Below are 24,385 nucleotides of genomic sequence, written 5' to 3' on the forward strand. Positions count from 1 at the left end.
TCACTGGTGGTAGGTTCCAAATCTGTGGTGATAGGGCCCCTCACTCGAACGCACGCCATTCGACATAGAGTTTTGTACTGGAGATGAGCTCTTCACTTGTCTGTGAGGAGGAAAACCTTTTACGTACAGTATTAGCAGGCAGTCATAGTATATGACTGATGCATCTCGTCCTCTTACCTCTTCGCCAATTCGTCCACGGGGCACCCCACGCTGTTGAACCGCAGAGCTTTCGTCAGCTAAACCGCAGCAGCATTGCTCGCTTTCCGCATCCTAGACTATGAGACGCTAGCAGGAATGTTGCTCGTCTCCTAAGCAACCGATATATAAGTACCGCACTATTGTGGTTTATAGAGGCTCTCTAAGTATATATAAGCTCGATGATAGAGCTTACATTCATCGCGAGAGAAGATAAAGTCGATTAAAGTTTCTATTTAACCAATTTGAAAGAGTAGTTTTTTTTAATGGGCCACAAGTTTTGGACACCTGCTACATCGTCCTCATACTTTTTGACTGGAGGAGCAGCAAGTATTTCGGAGACAAAATTTGTACTAGTCAACGACCCGTCCACGAAGCTGGAATTTTGTCTTGTAAAACTTGTGTTTGTTGATGATTATCGAGCACGGTCATATATCTATGCCAGCGCACTCAGTAATAGTTATTGCGAATGTATTGGTCGGACGTCCGGCGATTGCGCGCGACCTCGTTGGCCAGCTGATGGTTCGCGTACAGCGCCTGAAGAGCCTTCATGCGCTTGGGGTTCAGGTACAGCGGGCGGCCACGACGCACGTTGATGTCTTCTTCGCCGAACATGTCGAGGTACGGCGAGCCGAAGTAGGAGCTCCGAGGTCCGAACACGAGCAGCACTGAGGACGAGCGCATGAGGAAGAAGAGTCCGACGCCGGCGCCGCACGTGATGGCATGGTGCGTGCAGGCGCCCATGCCGTCGCTGCGTCGTCGACAGCACTCTGTTCCAGCGCAAAGCACCTGTTCGCACACGAGGCAGATCGCTGGGTTCTCCACCGTCTTCCACGTCTGCTTGCACTTGCTCTTGCCCAGGACTTCCGAGTGCAGGTCGGTGTACGAAGACGCCAGCTTCACGAGTCGAATGTTGGCAAAGTGGAACAGGTTCTTGTGCTGCTGGGCATCGGGCTCCAACCGAAGAGGCAGCTTCGGCATCTCGCGCAGATTTCCACGCGTGACCAGCAGTTCCCGTTCAGCGGAGCCCTTGAAGGCCAGCCCTTGAAGAGCCTCGATAAGCGGCTCAGCGTGACCGTGCTGCTTGTAGCGAGTCTGTAGCTCATCGGATACAGCAGCAGCAGTAGGACGAACACGAAGCTCACGCGCAGCCCGCAGGAGGTACTCCACAAGCGCCTCGTCCGCCAGAAGCTGGGTAATCCTGGGCAGCCCCAATTGTTGGCACATGTCGTGGTAGTTAGTGCTAAGCCGCAGGGAGCTCACGAAATTGGCACTCCACGACGCATCAGGGTCCTGATCACCACGGAAAAATGCACGACACAAAAGTGTCACCTGCCGCATGAACGCCAAGCACGACGATTTGAACAGGAGCTGGAGCTGTCGGCCTTGAGGGGCTGGGCGGCGACGGGAAGTAGCATGCTCATCCGTTTCCACGACCAAAATCACACCAGCATCTTGTGCAAGACGAGCCATAAGTGTCTCGAGTCCACGTTGCATTTCTTCCATTTGCTCTGGGGACGCATCGTCGCTTGTGGCGCCATTCCTGGCACTATTCCTTCCCTTAGCTTCGTTCTGCTCTTCCTCGAGACAGTCGTCTTCGTCTTCAGTTTCCATTTGAGCTAGCTGAATGAGCACCTGAGCCATGTACAGCACGCACAGTGACCGGATCGTAACCAGAATATCGGCCTTCGTCGTCAGCATACTGCTACAGATCGCCACACACAGGTAAAACAGATCCTGGCCCAGGATGGGCTGACCAAGTTGCAGAGGTGGCCCCTGTGACAACGTCTCTAACCACTGCTCAGGCCCCAACGAAAGTCGAAGGTTCTGTGCGATCGGGTGGCACATCGTCTGGTAAAAATCTCGTCGACGGTTAGTGAAGAGCAGCGGCACTCGTCGAAGCGACCGAAGCAGCACGTTGAGCTTGCTGTCGTCCTTGGGTGTAAATTGATCCAGCTGAGGGTCAAGCGCTTCGGGCAGAGACACAGCGACGCGAGTTTTGAGGCACGGCACTGCTGGGTTTAGGATGTTGGTGATTCTCAGCGACGAAAATGAAGACGCCGCAGTCGCGGGGCCAGTGCCGCCGCCGTTAGGTCGATTCGCAGAGTTTGTCCGCCAGTTGCTTCCCTTTTGTCCATTCTTAGACGATGTGTACGCCTCAAACGAGTAGATAGCAGAAGAAATGCCACTCAGCTGAGTGCTTGTGATCGTCGAAGCCACAGATGACCATATCAAGTGCGTCAGTTGCGGCCCTGTTGAGAAGAACCCCTTCTTCAGCGCACTCATCGCTGTTGCCAGGTGCGTCATTTCCGGTTGGAAACGCAGCATAGCCTCCAGGAAAGACACGGCAAACTGGTTCATCGCTCGGATATTGTCTTCACGCGTCCTTTCATCGCCCTCCTCTTCACCATCGCTCATGCTGTCGTCCTCAGAGGCTAGAGCCTCCAACCGACTGGGCAACCCATCGGACAACCACGACAGAATGCTTGTCGTATCTTGCTTGGACTGAAAAACTCGCTCCATGGCGTCGCGATCACGCTCCTGGTCTGCCAACGTTAATGGCGGGCAAATCGGTAGGCACGGCACAAGCATGGAGCTAAGTGCTTGACACAACGGACACAGGAACTCGCCAAAATGCGCGTCGAACGCAATGTTTGTCTGGCTGTGCTCAAGGTTGAACCGAGACTGGGCCCGCACCGATTCGAAATATTTTTGCCAACAGTGCAGGTGGACAGCGTGACCACACAGCGATAAGTGAACTTGCGGCGGGAACACTGTCGCCCCAGCAGCAGAGGTAGACGGCGTACTGCTGCTGCTATCGTTGGCGTTATTCCCCTCAGCGACAGCAGTCTCCACATCTCCAGGAATGTTTTCAAGAGCATGAGCATTAACTCGGCTCATTTGCGCGTGACCAATGTACATGATAGGTTCATCCTTCTCCTTCTGAGAGCAAATAATGCAGTCTGGCGGAGGAGGCGGACGGTACACAATCGTATGCCCAGGCACATCGTGAGTAGCTTCATCAGAGTCCATGCCAAACTTGCCAGATCCAGATCCACCGGCGTCTTCGTCATCCTGATCGTCGTCATCCATCTCAGCGAAGGCGCTTGACTGGGCGAAAGCTTTCTGGCGCGCCATCATCGCAGCGATAGCTCGCTGCTGATGGAGCTTCTTGAGTTGCGCCTTGGACATACCATTCTCAGCCACCAATTCCTCATGTTTCTTCATACCGCTCCAAACCTTAAGCTCAACGTAGGCGTGAATGACGCGGTCCAGTGCCGCTAACTCGTTCAAGATCCAGTAAATCGCCGAGACCGTAGACTTGGACGTTTCAAAATCATGCTTCACCATGTCCTTCGAAAGCGCTACCAACAACCCGACGATACTCAGATCCTTCACTTCGCCCATGTCGCCTTGGTCGCTATCGCTACTCATTTGTACATCCCCGTCATCACTAGACATCGGTTGTCTCTTCACGCGCTTCTTACCACGAGATGTTGTGTCAGCCTCTTCAAACGCCTCAGGGCCATTTCGCAACAGCGCAAGAGTCTGGCGTCTTTTACTCTCGGATAGCACGACCTCGTTTTGTTGGGGCAGGGCAGAGCCACCGGCACCACGCTTCAGTACAAGGACGATCAGGTTGATCAGGTGAATGGTGCGCAGCACTACCATAACGTTCGTCCTCTTCATTCCAGGAGTGCAACTTGTGCCTTCACAATTGCCATCAGCAGGACAGTTCGCGTCTTCCAGTACGAGGCGCAAGATGCTCAGCAGACCCTTCTCCAGCACAAGGAACCGCACCGTGCCTAACGACAAATGGGGAGGCGGAATTTGTGCCACCAACGGGATAGGTGGATCTTCTACCTTCCACGTCTTGAACAAAGCCTCCTGTCGGGCAAATTGGGCCTTTTCGTGGCTGGAGCGGCTCAAGTGATAAAAGGATGGATCGTACTCTTTATAGTACTCCTTCTTCAGAATGTACTTGGTGGGTTCCATCGCGCCATCGCCCATGCTATCATCATCACCTGCGCCGTCACCAAGAGGAGCCACCATGACAGAACGCTTAACCTGCTCATCCGCAACTTCATCCAATACGCGTTCTAGACGAGTAAGATGCTGCTTCTCCTGCCGAGCTGAGATGCCACCATACGGCGTGGAAACGACGAACGTCGTTTGGTCCAGCAACTCGGACAGACGGCACGGATGTTGACTCAAGCGATGGATAATCTCGCGACGAAGCACCGTATCTCGTTGCTCAATAGCATCCAACGGGGGAGTGAGCTCGGTTACAATCCAAATCAACTGCAGCAGCGCAGCCTCCAGAACTCCAACAAGTTTCTCGTCTTCTGCGCCACCGGAATTCGCCTCGCGAGCAGAAATACCGGAGCTCTCGTCACTAGCGTTGCGAACGTTTGCCCACGCAAGAAGCCACTCCGACAGGCCGAAACGATCGAAAAAGATCGTCAAAAACTTCGGGAAACCGACAATTGTCGAGCTCACCTGCACAAGGAAGAGGTCCAAGTCGCGCAGCTCGCTGCACCACGGCGGGCTCGTGTAGTTCAACATCTGACGCTGCATATTCTGCCCATTACGAATCCACAGTCCACAACTGATCTGCGCACAGAGAACCAGAGAGCGCAGCGGATACTCCATCATTCCATAAATCAACATACTTTTCTGATGTCGCACGAAGTCGTTCTGCTCCTCTCCTTCGGCGCCGTTCAACACCTTTGCCATAGATCGCTCGAGAAGCGCACCCCAGTTCGTGATCCAAGGAACGGCACTTCCAGGAGCGGGCGGTGGACCGTAATACAAGCTCTCAATAAGAAAACTTGCAAGTAGTCCGTGAAGAGGATTATGAAATGAAACGGGCTGCGTCGAGACGTCATACTTGACAATCCTGTCTGTAGAGCCCATTAACCGTCCGCATGGTGGTACGAAAAGCTTCAGTCGAGTCGTGGTCATGCCGGCACGATCCAATTGGTCCCAGAAACCTTCCAGCATATTAAATACCATGCGCTCGCGGTCTCGGTTGCGAGTTTCTGTGTCCGCAGCCTCGTGGTAGCGAAGCCCCTTGGAAATGAACGTAAGAATTTTACTGATGTTGGCGTGGAACGCAAACGCGGTCAGCCAGGATTGGGTTTCGTAAGTCACGTGCGCGCGGCCATCCTGTATCCGCACCTGCGGATCAAGGCCCTGAATTTCTGCAAGTCCGTCCAGCCACTTATCCAGCAAATCAGAGCGGAGAAGCAAGGCACTCGACATAGCTGGAATCCCCAACACATATCCAAAGTTTTCAATCACGAAGTGGTAGCGCTTGAATTTGAGCAGCGGGTGGTCACAATCCAAGATATGGTGAACTCCCTGGTGTTGATGAGGCGGCAGCGCGGGAGCGCGCGCCATCTCAAGGGCCGTGTTGATCGTATCCAGCAGCATATCCAGCAGACCAAGCGTCGCCAAGTGGTGCACGATGGATGGAGTCGTGAGAATCTGCACTCCATATTGAAACAGCGATTCTTCGCGCGTGCCCACGCCACAGAAATACTTAAGCATCATCCGGTTGTACACTTTCAGGAACACAATCGAGAACTGCAGCTTCGGGTCTTTGTCGCCCTGCAGCTTGAGATACAATTCATACAGCTCCAGCACAATATCCTTCCGGAAGTACGGGTCCGAGAGGAACATGACCTGGATCGGCTCCTTGCTCTGGCCGGTCGTAGCAAACAATTTATCGCAAAACAACACGTGCAGCTGCTTGGACAGCGAGCAGATCGCCTTCACCCACTGCGTCACGCGCAGCAGCACATCCTCGTCGTGAATAAACGTGTCCTGTACAACACAAACATGCCAACCTTCACTCTTCAGCGCCTGCATCAGCGTCAATGCGTCCCGCAGCGTCAAATTATGGGCCACGATCTCCGACCCGTTCGAGTCAATGGCGCGCACGAGGTCCTCCGCCCTCGAGATGCGCTTCTGCGACAGCGAGCGGATCAAATCCTCGTCGGAGTGGACATCGTCGTTGCAGATCCGCACGTGGAACTGCTTCTCCAGCCTCTGCGCGTCCTCCATGCTGTAGCCTCGCTCCTGCACCAGACCCCGCAGCTCGTTGAGCGTCTGGCGGCCGTGCGCGTCCACGAACTCGGCGTCGAACACCTGCATGGAGCGCTTGGCCATCTCCACACAAAAGTCCACAATAGCCGTGAACAGCGCGTCCGCCACCTGAACAATGTCCTCGGGCAGCGATCCGGCGCTCTCGCTGCTGGAACTGGCCGCCGCATCGCCGTCTCTCTGCCCGTGGTAGACGCAGAAGCCCTCGGGGGCCCAGGCCTCGCTGTCTCCGCAGTCGCAGACGCCTCCGGGGCTCGTGCGGTGGAAAAACACGTCGTGGCCCTCGTGGTTGCCGTTCTGGAAGCACTTGAGGCACAGCACGCACGTCTCGTCCGACTGGCACGTCTTGCAGTTGAACACGATGTCGTTGCGCTGGAACAGGTAGCCGCACAGCGTCTGCGTGCTGCTACGCGGCTTGAAGCGCTCGAAGAACGCGTCGCGCGTCACGGGCGGCAGCTGACCATCACTCTGCAGCAGTGTAGCCATGTTGGATGGTGCTGCATTATCTTGAATCATTACCCTGTCCGCGTGCGCCAAAAGGATGGCGTCCAGGAAGTCGCCCACCTGCTCGAGAGGTACTGAATTAGTCTCCCCACTGCCCCCCAGCGCCGGCAGACGCCGCAATTCCGACAGCAAGCGCGCCATCATGTCGTGGTTCATGTCGGCGATGTTCTGCGTCTGCAGGAAGCGCCGCAGCGTCGCTGGAGAGTCGAAGGCTGGCAGCTGCGACATCGTTCAGCGTCGACGAAGATTCCGGCGGCGGCAGCGCGCGCCTCGCAGCGATTCGCAATGCGTTGGAGAGCGCAGACGACAGCGCGCACGATGAGGTGCTGGGCGGTGCGAGCGGGGCTCTGAGGGACGCGCAGACGCCTCGACAAGCTGAGCTCTCGACGGCACCTCGGCGCGGAGATGCGAAAATGTTGGGACGCCCGTCGTAGCGAAAAGAAAAGATGGAGTGGCGCACATAGTTTATGGAAGTATAGTGAACGGGAGACAAGTTGTGCTGGAAAGATAGCAGCAAGATCAGTTTGGGGGAGATGTGACGAGCTCTTGAATGCGAACTGATCCCATGACGAGTCACTGTTGCAGTGACCAAACTCGTTATCGGGCTAAGAGACTGAGAGGACCATGAGCTCTTTACGTATCGTAGGTTTCAACTGGTTAGCGACCTACGGACCACAACACTGCACGACACATACCAGGTAGCCAATATGCTCGCTCTTCTCTAGCTGTAGACGTGAGCTCCGACCTGGCGAGGCCACGTCGTGCGCACGAGCTCGGCGAAAGGAGGTCCCTGCAGTCTGGCGGCACGCGCGGAGCTGGATCGCTTCCTCCGGACGTCGGGTGAGACTTGGTCCACGTGCTCGCCGAGCAGGTCGCGCCGCAGGGAGTAGCTCGGGTCGTCGACGAAGTCGCTGCTGCCGCGGAAGAGCAGCTGCACCTGGGCGCCCGAGAGCTCTTTGCGGCGCCACACGCGCATGTCGAACACCAGGCCGCTGAAGCCAAACCAGCCGGAGAAGTGTGGCTCCGGCTTGGCAGGCGCGAGTCCACTGATGCACCCGGATCCGACGTTCACGTGGCGCAGCTTGGCCCAGTCGGCGAGCAGAGCGCCGCTGTCCGTCACGCGCTGCTCTCCGTTCAGGTATACGCTCAGGAGCTGAGCGGGCTGATCGCTCCTGGTGAAGCTGGCGCTGTCCGATCCGGCATCTCCGCCGAACGTCACCACGAGGTGGTACCAGTGGTTCGGCGAGAGCTCGCGTGCCACGCAAATTGGCGTCGGTCGGTTGAGGAAGGAGCACCACAGGTTGCCCATGGGGTCGATAGATAGCAGTTGGTGGTGCACGTAGGGCCATCCGCTGGCATCACTCGTCTCTTGGAACGGGAGGTCTTGCGCTCCCAGCAGAATGCCTCCCAGGAACGTGTCGCCATGCTCGGCGAGCGAGAACCACATCTCGATCGAGAACGGATCTGCGTTACCTCCAGCTTCATCTCCATTAGCGGCGAGTATGTGGCTCAGTGATGCCGGCAGTGGCAATGCAGAGCCTCGGTCTCGCCAGCGCGGGTCCATAGCTAGTCCGCGGAAACGGAACGAGTCTGTCAGCAGTCGCGGCTCACGCTTGAAAGCCACTTCCAGAGGCCGCGGCGAGCTCTGGACGATGGCACCAATCTGAAGCCGGTCCAGGCCACGCACGCTCTGCCCATTAATCGCCACGATAATATCACCACGCTCCACACGACCCGAGGCCTCGATTTCACCGGCAGCTCCCGACTCAGCACGGAGGAACTTGCTCACCACCACGCGGTTGCCGATCGAGTTGATCTTCACGCCCAGCCACTTCTGTCGAAGTTCCACCACTGCTACTGTCGGTGTCGTCTGTTCAGGCTCGATACGGTGTGGCGAAGTAGGAAGCTCATGGACGGGAATACCTACGGCCGCAGGCTGCACAACCTTCTTCGCTGTTGGGCTACTCAGGTGTCGCACAAGTTCCGGGACATTCAGCACATTATTTGTTGGGCCCACGAAAGGAGAAGCAGCAACTCGCACATAGTCCGCACTGGAAACTCGATGCAGCGGTAATGCAGGAGCTGTATCATCCTCAAAACTCGCGTCGTCACCGTCACGCTGACGCTCCTCTTCAGCTAACGCCTGCAGTTCCTCGACGACCGTATTCACGTCGGGTCTTGCAGCCTGATCAGGATCGCACATGGCCTCGACGAGCGACCAAACATTTTCTTCCACTCCGACCGGAGGAGGGGGCATTTTGCCTGCCAACACTCGCTCGCGAACCTCGTCATCAGCCATGAATCCCCAGGGCAATTCCTCCGAGAGAGCCTCCAGCAGAGTCATTCCAAATGCATAAATATCTGACGCGAGGTCGGCCTTCGGGTGTTCTCTCAGTAGCTCCGGGGCTTGCCATCTGAGTGATCCTGCCTGATAAGCTGACGTTGAAGTTGCTTCCGACTCTGTCTCCGTTCGGTATCGCGAAAGTGAAAACGAACGGAGGTTCGCGAGTCTGGCTTGGCCATCATCTCCAACGACGATATTCGCGCAGCAGAGATCGCCGTGAATTAGAGACGCTTCATGCAAGCTCTGCAATCCTGTAGCAGCCTGCGCAAGCAGTCGGAACAACTGACGCCGATGATCCACGGACAGGTTAAGGTAGTCTTCCAGCGATGTCACCGTAGCTGATCCGGACTCAGGAGCGGCCCATGGGCTCACAAACGCCATGAACGGCTGTGAGCCAAACGTCGACGCTCCTGCTAGCTGCAGTACGTGCGGGTGGCATACAACATCACGCAGCAATTCGGTTTCTTTCCGCACGGCCTCAACCGCTTGGAGGAGGGCTGCCTCGGACTTCGCGTCAGCTCCATGTCCACCAGCAACGAGCTGCTTGATGAGAAGCTGCTGCACCCCACCCATCCGCTGGCCACGACTGCGCATCCAACACGCACTTGTGATCTGGCATTGGGGTCCCGAGCGGAAGCGAGTGGCTGGGTTTAACGCCACCTCGGCGGGAGAAAGGAACCACGACGGCAGCACAGGCACCTGGACGCCACAGACGCGCACGAGCCTGCGGAACAGCACGCGCAGAGACTCCTCGTGATCCGGGAACAGCTCTGCTCCATCGTCCTTCTGCATTTCCGCTGCGCCGTCGTTGCTGCCGGCGTAGCTGCGCCCCAACTTCTTCTTCTTCGTGGTTCTTCTGGTCACGTCCTGCACCTGCTTGAAGGCGAACTTGACCACTGCGATCAGCTCGCGCTGCTCGTTGTCCGAGCTTCCAGCTGCCGCATCCACTTGCACTCTGGCCGCCAGTTGCAGCGCCTGCTCCACGCGCTCGAGCTCCTCTTCCCACTCCAGCGCCCAGGACGCGTTTGGATCCACGTGCTCGGCGTGCAGGCCGCGGAACGACGCGTCCAGCCACACGTGCAGCGAGCGCAGTTCACGGACAGGGGAGGGGGCCACGGCCAGTCGGAACACGGCGCACTCGGTGGCAGCAAGACTCTCCAGCAGGAGCGTGAAGCGCGAGAGCGCTGCGTCCACTTGTGTCGGCCACTCGGACTCGGCGGGGCTCATGTCGGTCGGCGCCGGCTTCTGCTGGCGGAAGTGGTCCGTGTAGCCGCAGATGGCCACGAGCCGTCCCAGTAGCGTCTCGCACAGCGGCCGCAGCTCCCACGAGCGCTCGCACAGCGACTGCATCGCCATCAGCGCGGGCTCCATCGTTGCTGGATAGGTAAGGTCCAGGATTCCGTAATGGGAAGGTAGGACCGACCGGTCGGTCACTGGGTCAAGGATAAAGAAGCTGGAATGTCCAGCAGATCGAAGGAACGCGAGCGAGCGAGCTTCGAGCTGGGGCCACGGGCGGCGAGCACGCACGATATCGCGCGCGTGACGTCTAGGGAGCGTCCGTGGAGATCGTGAGATGTGACTCTGCGAAGAGAGACTTGCCCAAGCGTGGAGTGGACCGTAATATCCGCGTCGCCTCGTCGTGGCCGTTCTTGAAGCTGAAGCGCAGTGTATGTAACTCGAACAGAAAAGTCGTAATGTAATGGCACCTATCCTGACGGCGTCGCCTTCAGCATTCTGCAGCTGTGACTTCGGGTGAACCGGAGGAACGAAAGGGAGGGTTACTTCGCTTAGCTGGCTGGATCTGTCTGCACTAAATACTGCGCGGCACCCGCACGGATGCCGCGACCCATCTCGAGAATTTCGTTGCTAAAGGCGGGCAGCGTTAGCCCAAACTGCATCAATCGTTCACTCGCTGTTTGTCCGCCCTCGCCGTCCGCAAGTTCCAGCATCGCGTAATCTTATCCTAGCGCGTTGTGGATCCTACATGTACATACCTGACCTCCCATCGTGGGGCCTCTCTTGCTACTGCTCAGTGCAGGTCTTCCAGCTCCTCGTCGGTCTCTGCTCGACGAAGCACGAACTCGCCGAAGTGCGGCGCACCATCAGAATCTTCAGCTTCAAGCGCACGCAGCTTCGCTATGATCTTGTGCAGCCCCGCAAGCGACGAAGCCGTCACGTCTACTCGGCGAGCAACAAGGCTTGGCGCACAGAAGAAAAATTCCGGGCTGTCGCCATTGCACTCATCGCTGTCGTCTTGATGCAACACCATCGCCGCCGCGTGCCTTAGCTTGTCGCAGCCCGCGAGCGAATGCAATTGACTCCACGTTGATCGGCTCGGCACCTCAATGTAGGAGCGCACAAGAGTCGCATCGTTTGCTCCATTGATGTCTGGTTTCATGAGCGACATGAGGACTCGAAGGTGATCATGGGGGTTGGGCGAACTCGTCTCCTTCAATACTTCTCTAAAACAGCCACTGGGCGCCAGCACCGACTTGCAGTCCCGCATTACGTTTGCTAGCGTCTTCCTCCACGTCGTCTGCGCGTCCTCGCTGCCTTGAAGAGCTAGCAGTGACTCCCCAAATGCAGCATTCCACCCCTCCGAACCCAAAGTCGACAGATAGGTCAGCAGGCCATACAGCGAGAAAATAATGCGGCCCGACGTGACGTCCTCTGCTGTGGGCCTTGCATCTGCTCCAGAAATGCTATCCAGGTAGCTCAGTACTAAGCGCTCTCCAACAAGGTTGACCAGCGAGGATAGACGGCACGTGCTTGGGAGCAAGTTCCCACACCGCTTCAAAAGGATCGCACGAAGGAGTGCAGTTAGTACAGTGTACGCTTCGATATCGAAAACCTCACGCCTCGACCGACCGTGACGTTCGCAGAACTGTAATTGCGCAGCAATCTTCGTTTCATCCGAGTCTTTTTGCTGAGTCGCAATTCGCACACAGAATACTGGTGTATAGCTCGATGCACTGCGTAGGTTGAAGTAGAACTGGCCAGGGACGCACGTGCCAACAACGCATTCAACTCGTTGCGCGTGCTCAAGTGCCCTCGATAGTTTCGCCTCTAGCCCCGCCAGTTCGATTGGATCAGCCTCGCTCGGAAATACCAAACACAGCTCAACAACACTTGAACTTAATCCCAAAAGAGTCGTATCGATTCGTTGAACTGCTAGCCGATCATCTGCCCCAAGAACATGGGACCACGCATCGTCAACGGTTCTCACACCAGCAAAGATTGCACTCCGAGATTCCTCCTCAATGTTGACGCCGAACAAATCCAGTACAGAAGTGATGGTGGAGCATGCAGGCGTCAGCGAAGCGATAGTCTGCACCACTTTACCTTGAAATCCAACCCTAATAATGCTCCATGCCGTATTTTTAAGGGGCAATTGCATTGGAGAGGCCTCTTCTGTAGTCTGCATAGGTTCCACCAGCGTCATCACAACTTGAACCTGGTTTATCGCGTCAACCTGATCCAGATATTTGCTGATGACACCTCCAAACTCTTGTAATGAACAGGGATGAGGAATTCCAATCATATCGTCGAAATGATGGATTGGATCGAGCAGGAATTGGTCTTGTAGCCTTTCCAGCAATGTTGAAAGTGACGGCGACGAAAACGAAGCTGGATTTCTTTGAACACATAGCATGCGGCGTGCATTAGACTGAGAGCCCATGTGGTGCAGTACTTGAGATCGCCACAATAGCTTGGTCGCGTCGTCTGCAGCGCAATCCATGATGTCATTCTCAGTGACGTATAGAATAAATAGCCTCGAGCACATTGGCGCAGCTGCAGTCACTTTCGACACATTTTCCTTTCCAGCAAACGGTGATGATGTTGTGATCACCCTTTGGTTCTGAACAAAGAGAGCAGCTCCAACGCGCGCGGTGAGCTCAATCGGCGGGTCGATAGTCGTTCGAGTAGCTGCCTTACTATCCAGCAAACCGTTCGAATACGATGCACTTACACCGTCTTGCGTCGACATCGTGATGTGTGGCACTTTGTTCCTCATTTGCAACGGTAGCTGCTCATCCAGCTCCACCCGAAGTGTTTGGCCGTGTTCGTCTTGAACAACTTCAACTCCACGAACAGTAAACGGTGCACCAAGTTCAGCGTCTCGGGTGTACTGCTTATTGGGTCGGTAAAACAGTGTCACGTGATCAGCTAGCTTGTTGGGGTGTTCAAGCGGTACTTTTGCCAGCATCTTCTGTTGGGCCTCTTCGTCCAGAAAGAGGCCAAGGTAGGTCACTCCACCAACTTCGCCATCCGAGAGAGGATTCGCAGTAAGCGCAGCATGTTCAAACTGCGGCGTAAAAACCTGAGCACGCGGGTCTTCTTCCCACCGCATGAACATGCTAACCACTTTGTCTGGAGGGACTCCATGCGAATTTCGCTGACCCATTCGATAGGCAGTGAGAACGTCCGGACACTTCATTTCCACAATGTGAGCGTGACAGTCAATCGACCGAGCAATTTCTTCGTACGGTTCATACTCCCACCTCTGCGTGCTCGTATTGTCAACAAGAACAACATGCTGATGGGGTCGACGCTGCTTACCACCGCCTTGGTTGCGTGGCGTATCTCCATGGACCGCCCTCGTGAAATCCCCTTTGCACTTGCTGTGAGCTGCGCCAAGCTTCTTGACATCAAACACATACCCTCGAGAAGTCTCAAAGAAGAAGTCTGCTGAGCACGCCGTGAATGCCGCACCACGTTCTCGACAGATCGCCCCAATCTCTCTTCCCAACGTGCTCTTGCCACTCCCGGGAATGCCGCGTAAAATGACCACAACAGGTTTTCTAGGATCCTTATTGCCGTCAAGCATGTCGTCCACAACAGGCACAAGCTCTGGGTAACGCAGATCACCCAGAGGGTTCTTCACCGACGAAGAATCGTCACGAGTGGGGGGTAGCAGCACGCGCTGGATCTCCTCCCTCCGCTCTCCGACGCCCTCCACCACCACCTGCGTCCACGTCTGCTGTCCTTCCCATCGATACTCTCCGATCTCCCCCTTCCCAAACTCGACGAACGCTGACGCCAGCGGCAGCGTCAGGCGATGCGGGGGCAGCAGCACTCTGGAAAGCACCCCACTGCTCTTAAGTCTCAGCATGAGGCTGCTCGCAAACGCCCAGAGAGCATCCTCCGACGCCCGTGTGAAGCCCAAAGCCAGCGTCCACTCATCGTACTTGGCGTCGTGACGCAACGTTGTCTTTGCCGCGAGCTGCTGGTGCTGCAAAGGCCGCTTGAGCGCCGCCACGACGCGCTGCAGCTCGACCAGCTGCTGCCACGAGCTCAGCCCGCACTCCAGCAGCTCCACGCGCGCGTCCAGGCTGCGAGAGACTGCAGGGCCGCGTCGCGCCTCCAGATCGCGCTCGAATTCGGCCAGAACGCCGCGCAGAGACGGCGAGTCGAGTTCTGCGGCCGCTAGTTGGAGCGTGACGCGCACGCGCACGGCGCTCTGCTGGATGCTGCGCGCGATGTCCTGCTCCGTGGGCTCTCCGGGTGGGCGGCGACGACCGCCGCGACCGCCGGAGGACGAAGCGCGAGGCGCGGAGGACGCAGAGGCGCTCGAGCCGCGGCGGGTCTTGCTCTTGCCCCAGGCCATTATTGCGGAATGCTCCGTCAGTTGGCTTTTGGCTCGGATCGGCGACATGGATACATACCATCCATCTCACGACACCTGTGAAACAGCATTGTTAACAGGATAGATGAAAGATCGTGGGCTTGAAGCATCATGTGGAAAAGATCGCGATGACTGCGAGAATGTATTGGCCTGGTTGAACTAACAACGTTGACACGCATCGGCTGAGCCAGTCACCCGAGAACTCGAAATAAAATAACGTCGACTTGCCTGCTCAGGACAGATAGCAGCAGCCTAGAGAGGGCGCGGGAGCTGCTCGTCCAGCGACTCGATGAAGCCCGGCACGCTGCGGCTGAACTCGTTCACCTTCTGCGTTCGCTTGCGCAGCTCTTCTTGCAGCTTGGCCTCAGCGGCGGCGACTGTTGGTGGCAGCGAGGCATCAACCGCTGCGCCCTCTCCAAAAGCCGCGGCAGGAGTCGAGGCCATGGCTGCTGACAGTCTGTTGCGCTCTTCCATCCCCCTCGGTCCAGCCGCGGCATATGCACTGGGGTCCGCCTCAATCAGCGCCATCCCTGCCGACTCTGTTGGATAGCCACCGGACTCGCCCGCGTACTCTTGCAGCTCGCGCTTGAGACTGCGCACTCTCTTCTCCCACTGCTCAATCTCCTTGGCCTGCGCCGCGTTCCGGTCCTCCATCTCCCAAGCTCGCACGTCGTAGTCCAGCGTCTGCGACCGCAGAAGCTGGCACGTGCACCGGAAAAGCATTTGCGCTGACGACTGCGAGATACAGGTGGACTCGCTCTCTGCTCTCGCCTTCCGCTTCCTCCGCCGATCCGGCTTGGCCGCTGCCTTCTTGCCCGTTGCCCCCTTGGCCTTCAACTTGCCCTTCAGCCCAAGAGGCGGCAGCTTTGGGGGCTTCGCCACAGGCTTTGCAGTCTCCGCCTCATCCTTCTCCTGGGCTTCCTTCTCTGGGAGAACTTGAGCTCCTCCCACGGGCGAGTGCACCGTCGCCACCTCGTGCTCCAGCGCCTTGGGAGGCTGCTTCATCGCAGCTTTGGCTGCAGCCTTCACGGGAACCATCGGGGGAAGTCCAGGGTCTGCGTGCACCGCGCATGTGTCTCGCTGGTGCTCGTCCTCGCTGGACGTGCGGTCGGGCGTGTCCTCCTTGCGACCATCACTCTGCATCGCCTCCAATGCGCGCTTCTTGGCGTTGGACGACGACGCAATGAACACAGCCACCGGATCCACTTGCATCTCCATGTCGATCGGTCGTTCCGGCACCATGACGCCCCCCTCGCTTGTTGCTGCACTGAACGCCGGCGGCATCTCTCTACGCTCCGCTGGGCAGCTTGAGGTTAGCGGAGTTGTCCCGCAGCAATTGGTACACCGGCTCTACACAAATGTACCTCCGAAACGGTACAAGTTATGCACGACAAAACCATCATTGTGTATTGACACACCATCATCGTTGTTCACGTCAGCCAAATTGCTTCAGAACTCGCTGCGTCTCCAGCGCGTCGCCATGGCCGCCGCGCGCGACCCGAGTCTGCTGCAGAAGTGCGAGCAGTTCCTGCTGCACCCGACGGTGCGCGCGCTGTCGCTCGCGCAGCGCGTGGACTTCTTAGAGAAGAAGGTAAGCACAAACTCTCCTCTCAGTAATACCCCTCTCAGTAATACCCCTCTCAGCAGTTATTAATCCGCTGCATGCCTGCTGCAGGGCTTGTCCCCGGAGGAGATCACCCAGTGCCTCAAGAGCGTGGAGCGCCGCAATGGTCTCTCGCAACTGGCGCGTCGAACGGCCGAACAATTGGCGTCCAGCGCTGACGCGCGCGCGCTGCAGGCATCAGACCGAGCTTTGGCAGCCCCCAAGTCGCCCCTGAGGCTGCTGCAGCTGGCCGTGAAGAAGTATGGAGCTGTGGCGCTACTATTGGCTCTGCTGGGCTACGGCTACGTGCAGTTCAAGCGCCGCAAGGAGCAGCAGTTGGCGCTGAACTATCAGACGGAGAAGCTGCAGCGCAGACAGCGCATGCACTCGCGCGTGGAGGCGCTGCTGAATGTGGTGAAGGACCAGCAGACTCAGTACCAGCAGGCGGCCGAATTGCTAAGCGTGCGTGTGGCCAAATACGTCACAGCGCAACAAGCAACGACGAATCAGGCCGCAGCGACCAAGGCGAGCTCGTCGGCGACGCAGTTCACTCGGGGGCTGGAGCTGCAGGCGCTGCAGACGGAGCTGTTGGAGCTCAAGGGCGCCGTCATGGACACTTTCCTGCAGCCGAGAGTGGAAACGAAGGTGGTGGAGGTGACCAAGGAGGTGACCAAGGAGCTGCCGATACTGCTTCGGCCAGCGGAAGTGAGCGTGTCGGACAGAGTGGCACGACAAAGTACAGCAAAGATCGTGCGTGACTCTGCTGGGCGTGTGGAGAGCACGAAGCCCGTTGCAGCTCCCCACGTGGAGAGTGATAACAAGCAACCCGAGGCTCCAACTCATGAGGAAGGCGCTAAGACTACAGTCGAGCGCAGACGAGATCAAACAACTATGACAACCGCTGAAATTACCGAGCTGTTCGGACAGTTCGACGAGGAGCTGTCGACCGCCGGAAGCTATCGCATGCTGTTCGCGACTTCATAAGTAACGTAGAATTATCGTAATGAATGCAAGCTGGACTTTGGATGTAGCTAAGCCGGCGTTTTGCTGCCACGCCAGTCAATGACCACGCTCTTGCCTTCAGCTGGACGCGTGCACCGAACAGCGCGCGTGTTGATCCAGGAGCCATGCCGGTCATGAGGGCGCTTGATCGTTGCGATGGTCGAGAAGCCGCGGGGTTGTCCGCAGCGCGAAAGTTCAGCGACAGCGTCGGCGGGTAGCACCGAACTCCAAACGTGAAATTCGTCAATGAGACCGTAGAACGAGTACCATCCGCCGCGCATCCTCGAGTGCGGCATGTGATCACTTCCAGTGGTATTGAGGCAAAAGCCTGTGCCGATTTGTTCGTGTGGGTGTCGCTGCCACATGCTGTTCAACGTGCCGGTCTCGGACGACACAACCTTCCCGTCGAGGTACACTATCTGTCGCTGAAGGGCGACGTCGTACGTGAGCGCCAAATGGTACCAGCAGTTCGGCTTCAGGGCTTGAGCTACGACCTTCTTGTCATCCAGGATGGAGCAGCGCAGGTTCAGCTTCATGTCCACCATCACAAGGTTACCCGGGTTGCTTCCTGGTACACCGTAGCTAGCAGGATCAGCCTGGAATCCGTAGATGACACCGCCAGCGGGCTGCTTGGCGCTCCCAGGGAAGAGGCAGAACCACACGTCAAAGCTGAAGCTCGAGTCCTTCTCCAGGCGAAGGTCGAATCTGCTGCCGCGCCAACTCCCAGGAGCTGGAGGACGCTCCAGTTTCGCGAACGCCACTCGAGAGCGGTTGCGGCCCAGCAGCATCCCGTGGATGTACTTGTCCGCCGAGTGAGGGTCCACGAACTCCAGGGACCGTTCCTGTAGATACCGTTGCTTCCAGCTCTGCTTCCTTCCCAGAGAATGGTATCCGGACACGCGCTTCTGCCAGTACAAGTCCTCCGACAAGACGCTGAGCGTCCACGAGTTGGTGTGCGAGAGGTTGAAGACGTCGAAGCCCGTGAGGAAACTGGAGATCGCGTGGAGGTTGTCCACCGACAGCACGTGAAGCCACATGACGTCTTGGTGAGGCCTTTCGGACTGTGAACGGTCTTCGCGAAGAATCACCAAAGGAAGAAAGGACGACCAGCTCCTTACTCTTCTTCCATGTGAAAAGTGATGCATGTCTTCAACCCGCATGTAGCCCGATAGTGCTCTGCTGACTAAGTAGGTTGCATGACCCACCAAACGCACTAACAGCGCGACTACGCTCACCCAAAAGTTGGTGAAGGCGCTGGCCAAATCCAACTTTGGTCAGGAGTTGAAGCAAGCGAAAGTTGCTGAGAGGGAGGTGATGGTGAAGACGTTGTTCGAGAAGAAGGCCATCTTCAACACCTTGCACAGCAACGAGGTCACGCCGGGAGAGTTGTCCGGTATTAACACGGCAAAGATTCCATCCGTGAACGCTGCTGTGCTTGCCCCCCCCCCCAATTACGGATTTGTCGGAAACGAAAAGCCTCCAAAAGTTATCTCGTGGAGAACATCACATTTGACTAGGTAGGAGTACTTCGTATAGCAGGTAGGAGATGACGCGACCCGAACTTACGGTTCTTAACCACACGATCAAACGGATGACTTGGTATGATCAAACGGAATTCTGCTACTTGTACGATTACCTGCTGACTACTGCTGAAGGTAGCCCCGTCAAATAGCTGTGCAAACTCTGCCAGCATCCCACAAACGCAGTTTGCAACCTCCACTCCAACACCCGGGGACGCCTATGGAGCTCGGCGATGCGTTCCGATGATCTTGTGCACGGTACCCGATTCACTCGTAAGCAAGAAGCTTCCTGTCGTAGGGAGAACCACGGAGCTTGCGACCTTAGAGGCCCCTCCTGGCACCCTGCTAGCGCCAGAACTTCTCGCTCACTCAGTGCTCCCCTCCAAATCCGGAACTCGTCCACCAGTCCGTGGAAATTGTGCCACCCGCAGAACGTGCGAACACTTCTGGGCCTCGTGTCGAACTGGAAGCTCGACTTCTGTCGCCAAAAGGACGATACAAAGCCCGTGCCAATCTGCACCTGTGAGAGTTCGCGCCACGAGTGGTGCAGCACCCCTTCCATCTCACTCACGAGTTGTCCATCCAGATAAACCTTCTGCACCCCACGGTCGTACGATAGCACCAGGTGATACCATCGCCCAAAGTCAATGCCCGTAGCCACGCAATTGGCGGCACCGTCCAGCATGGAGCAGAACAAGTTGTGGTCTCCGTCCACTCCGACGAACGCGACGTGGTGGTTCGTCCACGTGCAAGTGCGCATCAAGGGGGACTGGCCGCCGAATAGGACGCCCCCAGTCAACACGCCGTCGTCTTCTCCATCCAGCAGGCTGAACCACGTATCCACTGCAAAGGACGACCCGTGTGTGAAGATTTCTGTGAATGGGTCTCCTGTTGAAGCGTCTTGCACGACGACGACGCTGGACCCGTCCATACCGCCGCAGTGGCGCAGTCGCTCGTCCAGGCGCAGGCCTTCGAACGCGAAGGACCGGGCCTGAGCGTACGCCCTCTTCGGGCTGCAGGCCGGTGGACTCTTGGCCTTTAGTCGTTGACTCCAGTGCGAGGGCTGCGAGAAGTGCCGCCAGCATTGCGCGTTGACGTGGGAGAGCTGGAAAAGGTCCCAGCCCGTCAGGAAGCAGCCCACGGCGTCCAGCGCGTCCAGCAGCTGCAGAGCCATCGTGTTGGCCTTGATCTTGGGGGCTTGGTGCGTATCAGATACTGACATAGTGATCTCGTCCTGCGGAGACTTGCAAGCTGCAAGGATGTGACACATGGCAGCATGTCCATGAGGCCGCGGTAATAGCGCTAATACAACTTCAACGGGTGATGCCCACGCGTCAATCGTTCGCAAAATAATAAATAATACCTGTAGAGTGTAGAGAACTATTCACCAACAAATGCGCGCACGGATCGGTTGGTCAAGGTAACTTCAACTTCGTTTAAGTTGCTGCTCTTTCCGTTGCGCAACATAGTCGCAACTTCACCGTGACACATTACATTTACATAATCCCGGTTTGCGTCCTTCACTTGCACTCGGCGGAAGTCGCGGCGCTATTGTTGCCCACAAGATGATCGGCGACTTCGAGTACCTGCAGCAGCGCGTGGCGCTGCGCGTGGACGTGATGCGGCGCCACGTGGCGGGCGTGGCCGAGGTGGTGCTGGCGCCCCGCGCGCCCGAGCTGCGCGTCCTGCGGCTGCACGCGCGGCAGCTGCGCGTGTGCTCGGTGCGCATCGAGGGCGTGGAGGCGGCGTTCGAGCAACTTAACTTTCTGGGCGACGTGGTGGACGAGAACTACCGCGACCTGGCGACGTTCGACCTGTTCTACCGCGGCGCCATCGTGGCGTCCAAGGAGGGCGAGCTCATCGTGCAGATCCCGCGCGAGGTTGCGTTCAAGGAGGACGAGGAGGACTCGGGCAACTTGACCAGGGATCAACCTTTGTCCCAAGACCAAGACGACGACGAGGAGACGGAAGTTGGGACGCAGCATGGACAAAAGTTGGTACTGGACGCCTGGGACCTGGAGCGGCTGCCCAAGAGCTCCACGGGCTTCAAGCCCGTGGTCGTGCGGATCGAGTACGACATTGAAGAGCCTTCGGGCGGCCTCCGCTTCGTGCTGCCCGACGAGCAGTACCAGCCCAAGCGCTCGCCGCACATGTACACTTATTGCGGACCTTTCGGCGGCCTCTGCGACGGCGCGCGCTCCTGGATGCCCTGTCGGGACACGCTGCGCGACGCGTGCACGTTCCGCATCGAGCTTACGGTGCCCGACTGGTGCGTGGCCGTGTGCAGCGGCCAAATGGTGCAGCAGGTGCTCAACCCGGAGCCCGACGCCGACGGCATGCAGTGGCGCACCTTTAGGTACGTGGTGAACCCCAAGACCAACTGCTCGTCCATCGGCTTCGCCGTGGGACCTTTCAGACTTTATGTGCCGCCCGAGATGCCCCGGATGACGCACTTCGCGCTGCCCGAGTGCTTCGAGGACCTCGTGCACTGCACGTCCAAGCTGGCGTCGGCGATGACGTACTTCGAGCGCGCCCTGGGGGCGTCGTACCCGTTCAAGACGTACCAGCAGGTGTTCGTGGAGGATTTACCGGATCAACTGCAGTACATCGCGGGAGGAGCTATTATGGACCAGAATCTGCTGCACGGACCGAGGATTATCGACCGCGAGCTGCCGTCGCACTTGGCGCAGGTGAAGGGACTCGTGGGCAGCTGGATTGGAGGCGCTGTGGGGATCCAGAGCACGAAGGACGCGTGGGTGCTGATTGGAGTCATTGGACACTTGGTGAACACGTACGCGCGGTCGATCTACGGCGAGGAAGAGTATGGATACCGTATCCAGTTGGCGATGGATGCGTTGACGACGATGGAACTCACGACGGACCAGCAGTCGCCGGCATTGCTGTCTTCGGAGGTGGATGTTTACTCGGAATACGACCCGTTGTCGCTCACGCTGCTGGAAGTGAAGGCGCCGCTCGTGCTGCACATGATCGAGCAGCGCGTTGGCCCCAAGCACTTGAGCATCGCAATTCAGCGTGCGGTTTCTGGCGGAGGCGCAGGTGGCGCGGCTAGTAGTACTGCAGCTGCGGGGGCTGATGCTGCGTCTACTACCAATGGCGATGGGAATGACGAAAATGGCAAGGATGACAAGAAGCGTGATGGAGATGAAGAAGCAACCGATGGAAGTGGTGAGAATGCTTCTGCCTCAACTGGAAAATCGACGGGAACTTCGGCTTCGACTGAGCCGCTGACGACGTTGTCGTTTCTGAAGACAGTGAAGACGATTGCAGGGGCTCCAGGCCAGGACCTTACGAAATCGTTCCTCACCTCGTGGATTATTGAGCCTGGAATGCCCTTCTTCACTGTGGGTTACTGGTACAACCGTAAACAGACGCAGGCCGAAGTGGTTCTGCAGCAGGAGATCCCTCCTGGTGGAAAGCTGTACACGGGCCCGATCACGATTACGATCGTAGAGGATACGAGTGAGTACACCTACCAGAAACGAATCGAGCACAAGCGCCACAAGTTTGACTTTCCGTGCCACTCGAAGGTCCGCAAGAAACGACGAAAACGCCAGGGACTTGCAGATCCGGACGACTCCGTGTCGGTTGGTGGTCCTGGCATGGGATTGAATGATACTCCTGTCTTCTGGGTGAAGATCGACACGGGTTGTGCGTGGTTACGGCATGTGGTGATGCATCAACCGGACTTCAACTGGATGGAGCAGCTCCTGTCCGACAAGAAGGTTGGGTCGCGAGTGCATGCGGCTCGTGCATTGGCGCTGTTCCACCGACCACATGAAAAGCCGAACGTAATGTCTTGCCGCGTGCTCACCGAGTGTATGAGTGGTCTTACTACGCACTCACGGCGGTTGCGCGCTGAAGCTGCTCAGTCTCTCGGTATCTGGCAATCCATTCACGCGCCGCTGACGAACGCGAACACACAACTCCCCATTTGGAAGGCGATGCACAACCTCGTGCGAATCTTCAAAGAGCATTTCTTCGACAGAGCCACTGACATGCCACTGCCGAACTATTTCTTACCTTCCGGTGGTAAGGTTATCCTCGAGGCTCTGGGGGCTCAGCAGGCGTCGATTTCCAGCAAGCAGATTCAGGTGCAGGACTACGCTGCTGGCGAGTACGAGATCAAGAAGAGCATCCCCAAGGCACTAGCAATGATCCGAGCCCAAAACGGCAAGTCACCTCCAGAGATCGAGACGTTCTTGCTCCAGCTACTTACCGAAAACGACAACTCCAAGAACTACGTGGAGATGGACGACCAATCGCAAGTGGCTGACGACTGCTACTACATCGGCAACCTCGTGCTGTCGCTATCTGTATTAACCGTCGACAGACCTGCGCGTTCTGAGGAAGGGGATGTTGTGCGCGAAATACTGCGCTACCTGCACTACGACCAAGTCCAGCCAAGTTACAACAAGACCATCACGGTGTGCTGTCTTGAGGCTTTGTGTAATCTGGTGCTGGCCGGGCGCTGCGAGGAGAAGCTGGTGAACTTCCACTCGTTTGCGTCGCCTAAGCACTCCAACCTCGTGCGCAAAGCTGCGATCGAAAGCATTCTGCGCTTATATTTCGCCGAAAACCCGAACGGTCAGAGTGTTGTCGATGGGAGCTCATCGTCGATGGGGCTGAGCTACTCTCAGAAATCCAACCGAGGATCAGCACGAGCAACCTCTTCCCTTCTAGCGAATAGCTACGGCGCCACGGCTGCGATGCTATGGCTTTGTGAGCTGTTGAAGGCCGAGCAGTCCCCGGGGATCCGATTGTTTGCTGTCCAAGTGTGTCTGAACTGCATGCGTGGGTTCCCGCCTGGCGTAGGGAAGGAAGTGCTGGCCACGTGGGACCACAGCTACACGCTGGGTCTGATGAATTACATCGAGATGAAGGAGCCAACGTCGTTTGTTCTCAAGAGCCCCGAGAAGGTCAAGGTGCTAGGACTGTTTGACCGCCCCAACCTGAGCAAGCTTCGTGACGACAGCAGCTCGGCCAAGCGCATCGTGGAGGAGTTGTGGAATCTGATGAACTCAACTGCCGCGATGGACCAGAGGCTGCGCGTGGCGCTGATTGTGCTGTATCGGAAGGTGTGGGGTGAGACGACGCCAATCGCTGTGGCTCACATTGTCCAAGACAAGGCGGCGAACTGGGCCGGCGGCTACGAGAGCCTTCGCCTCATGATGGAGGAAAGCAAAAACCGGATGCTGATGAACGGCGGGGGTCGTGGCGGTGGCAACACTGCGGGACTCAACGGACCCGACGGCGGCAATGGACTCGGCAGAAAGACTGACGACGACCGGAAGAGAGGCTTCGCTTCGGCCGCCAGCAGTCCGGCCGACGCCGCGCTCGAGCAGTTCCGCGGGAAGAAGTTTAAGTTCAAGATGGGCGACACCACCTTCCGGTCGCACAAGTTGTAGTTTCGCCTACAATAGTTGCCCAGCAATACACAGACAAGTCGTGTGCAGTATCAGCTG

General features: G+C 57.3%; 9 protein-coding genes across 9 annotated transcripts; 2 read left to right on the forward strand and 7 right to left on the reverse strand.

Moving 5' to 3' along the window:
- Positions 1 to 645: 645 nt before the first annotated feature.
- PHYSODRAFT_530881 (hypothetical protein) lies at positions 646 to 6,948 on the reverse strand (the record flags this gene model as incomplete). The annotated part of the gene is made up of 3 exons (XM_009539170.1): positions 646 to 2,614; positions 2,876 to 3,560; positions 3,684 to 6,948. 3 exons carry the CDS (start codon positions 6,946 to 6,948, stop codon positions 646 to 648), a joined length of 5,919 nt encoding a protein of 1,972 aa, XP_009537465.1.
- A 580-nt stretch (positions 6,949 to 7,528) lies between these two features.
- On the reverse strand, positions 7,529 to 10,522 carry PHYSODRAFT_319499 (hypothetical protein; the record flags this gene model as incomplete). The annotated part of the gene is made up of 1 exon (XM_009539171.1): positions 7,529 to 10,522. The coding sequence occupies one exon, from the start codon at positions 10,520 to 10,522 to the stop codon at positions 7,529 to 7,531; it is 2,994 nt and encodes a 997-aa protein (XP_009537466.1).
- A 658-nt stretch (positions 10,523 to 11,180) lies between these two features.
- Positions 11,181 to 11,669, reverse strand: PHYSODRAFT_529677 (hypothetical protein; the record flags this gene model as incomplete). Its single annotated transcript, XM_009539172.1, has 1 exon — positions 11,181 to 11,669. A coding segment is annotated over one exon (489 nt), but the record flags the coding sequence as incomplete, so codon positions are not given.
- A 1,440-nt stretch (positions 11,670 to 13,109) lies between these two features.
- Positions 13,110 to 14,759, reverse strand: PHYSODRAFT_439851 (hypothetical protein; the record flags this gene model as incomplete). Its single annotated transcript, XM_009539173.1, has 3 exons — positions 13,110 to 13,953; positions 14,041 to 14,384; positions 14,430 to 14,759. Coding segments are annotated over 3 exons (1,518 nt in total), but the record flags the coding sequence as incomplete, so codon positions are not given.
- Positions 14,760 to 14,893: 134 nt separating this feature from the next.
- PHYSODRAFT_352990 (hypothetical protein) lies at positions 14,894 to 15,995 on the reverse strand (the record flags this gene model as incomplete). Its single annotated transcript, XM_009539174.1, has 1 exon — positions 14,894 to 15,995. One exon carries the CDS (start codon positions 15,993 to 15,995, stop codon positions 15,030 to 15,032), a length of 966 nt encoding a protein of 321 aa, XP_009537469.1. The 3' UTR covers positions 14,894 to 15,029.
- Positions 15,996 to 16,740: 745 nt separating this feature from the next.
- PHYSODRAFT_530025 (hypothetical protein) lies at positions 16,741 to 17,364 on the forward strand (the record flags this gene model as incomplete). The annotated part of the gene is made up of 1 exon (XM_009539175.1): positions 16,741 to 17,364. A coding segment is annotated over one exon (624 nt), but the record flags the coding sequence as incomplete, so codon positions are not given.
- Positions 17,365 to 17,411: 47 nt separating this feature from the next.
- Positions 17,412 to 18,419, reverse strand: PHYSODRAFT_319504 (hypothetical protein; the record flags this gene model as incomplete). Its single annotated transcript, XM_009539176.1, has 1 exon — positions 17,412 to 18,419. The coding sequence occupies one exon, from the start codon at positions 18,417 to 18,419 to the stop codon at positions 17,412 to 17,414; it is 1,008 nt and encodes a 335-aa protein (XP_009537471.1).
- A 565-nt stretch (positions 18,420 to 18,984) lies between these two features.
- On the reverse strand, positions 18,985 to 20,096 carry PHYSODRAFT_288971 (hypothetical protein). Its single transcript, XM_009539177.1, has one exon. The coding sequence runs from the start codon at positions 20,074 to 20,076 to the stop codon at positions 19,015 to 19,017; it is 1,062 nt and encodes a 353-aa protein (XP_009537472.1). The 5' UTR covers positions 20,077 to 20,096; the 3' UTR covers positions 18,985 to 19,014.
- Positions 20,097 to 20,467: 371 nt separating this feature from the next.
- PHYSODRAFT_530724 (hypothetical protein) lies at positions 20,468 to 24,328 on the forward strand (the record flags this gene model as incomplete). The annotated part of the gene is made up of 5 exons (XM_009539178.1): positions 20,468 to 20,737; positions 20,867 to 21,940; positions 22,094 to 23,014; positions 23,099 to 23,513; positions 23,586 to 24,328. 5 exons carry the CDS (start codon positions 20,468 to 20,470, stop codon positions 24,326 to 24,328), a joined length of 3,423 nt encoding a protein of 1,140 aa, XP_009537473.1.
- Positions 24,329 to 24,385: the final 57 nt, after the last annotated feature.

This window comes from Phytophthora sojae (assembly GCF_000149755.1).
Source record: "Phytophthora sojae unplaced genomic scaffold PHYSOscaffold_13, whole genome shotgun sequence".
Classification (NCBI taxonomy): domain Eukaryota; phylum Oomycota; class Peronosporomycetes; order Peronosporales; family Peronosporaceae; genus Phytophthora; species Phytophthora sojae.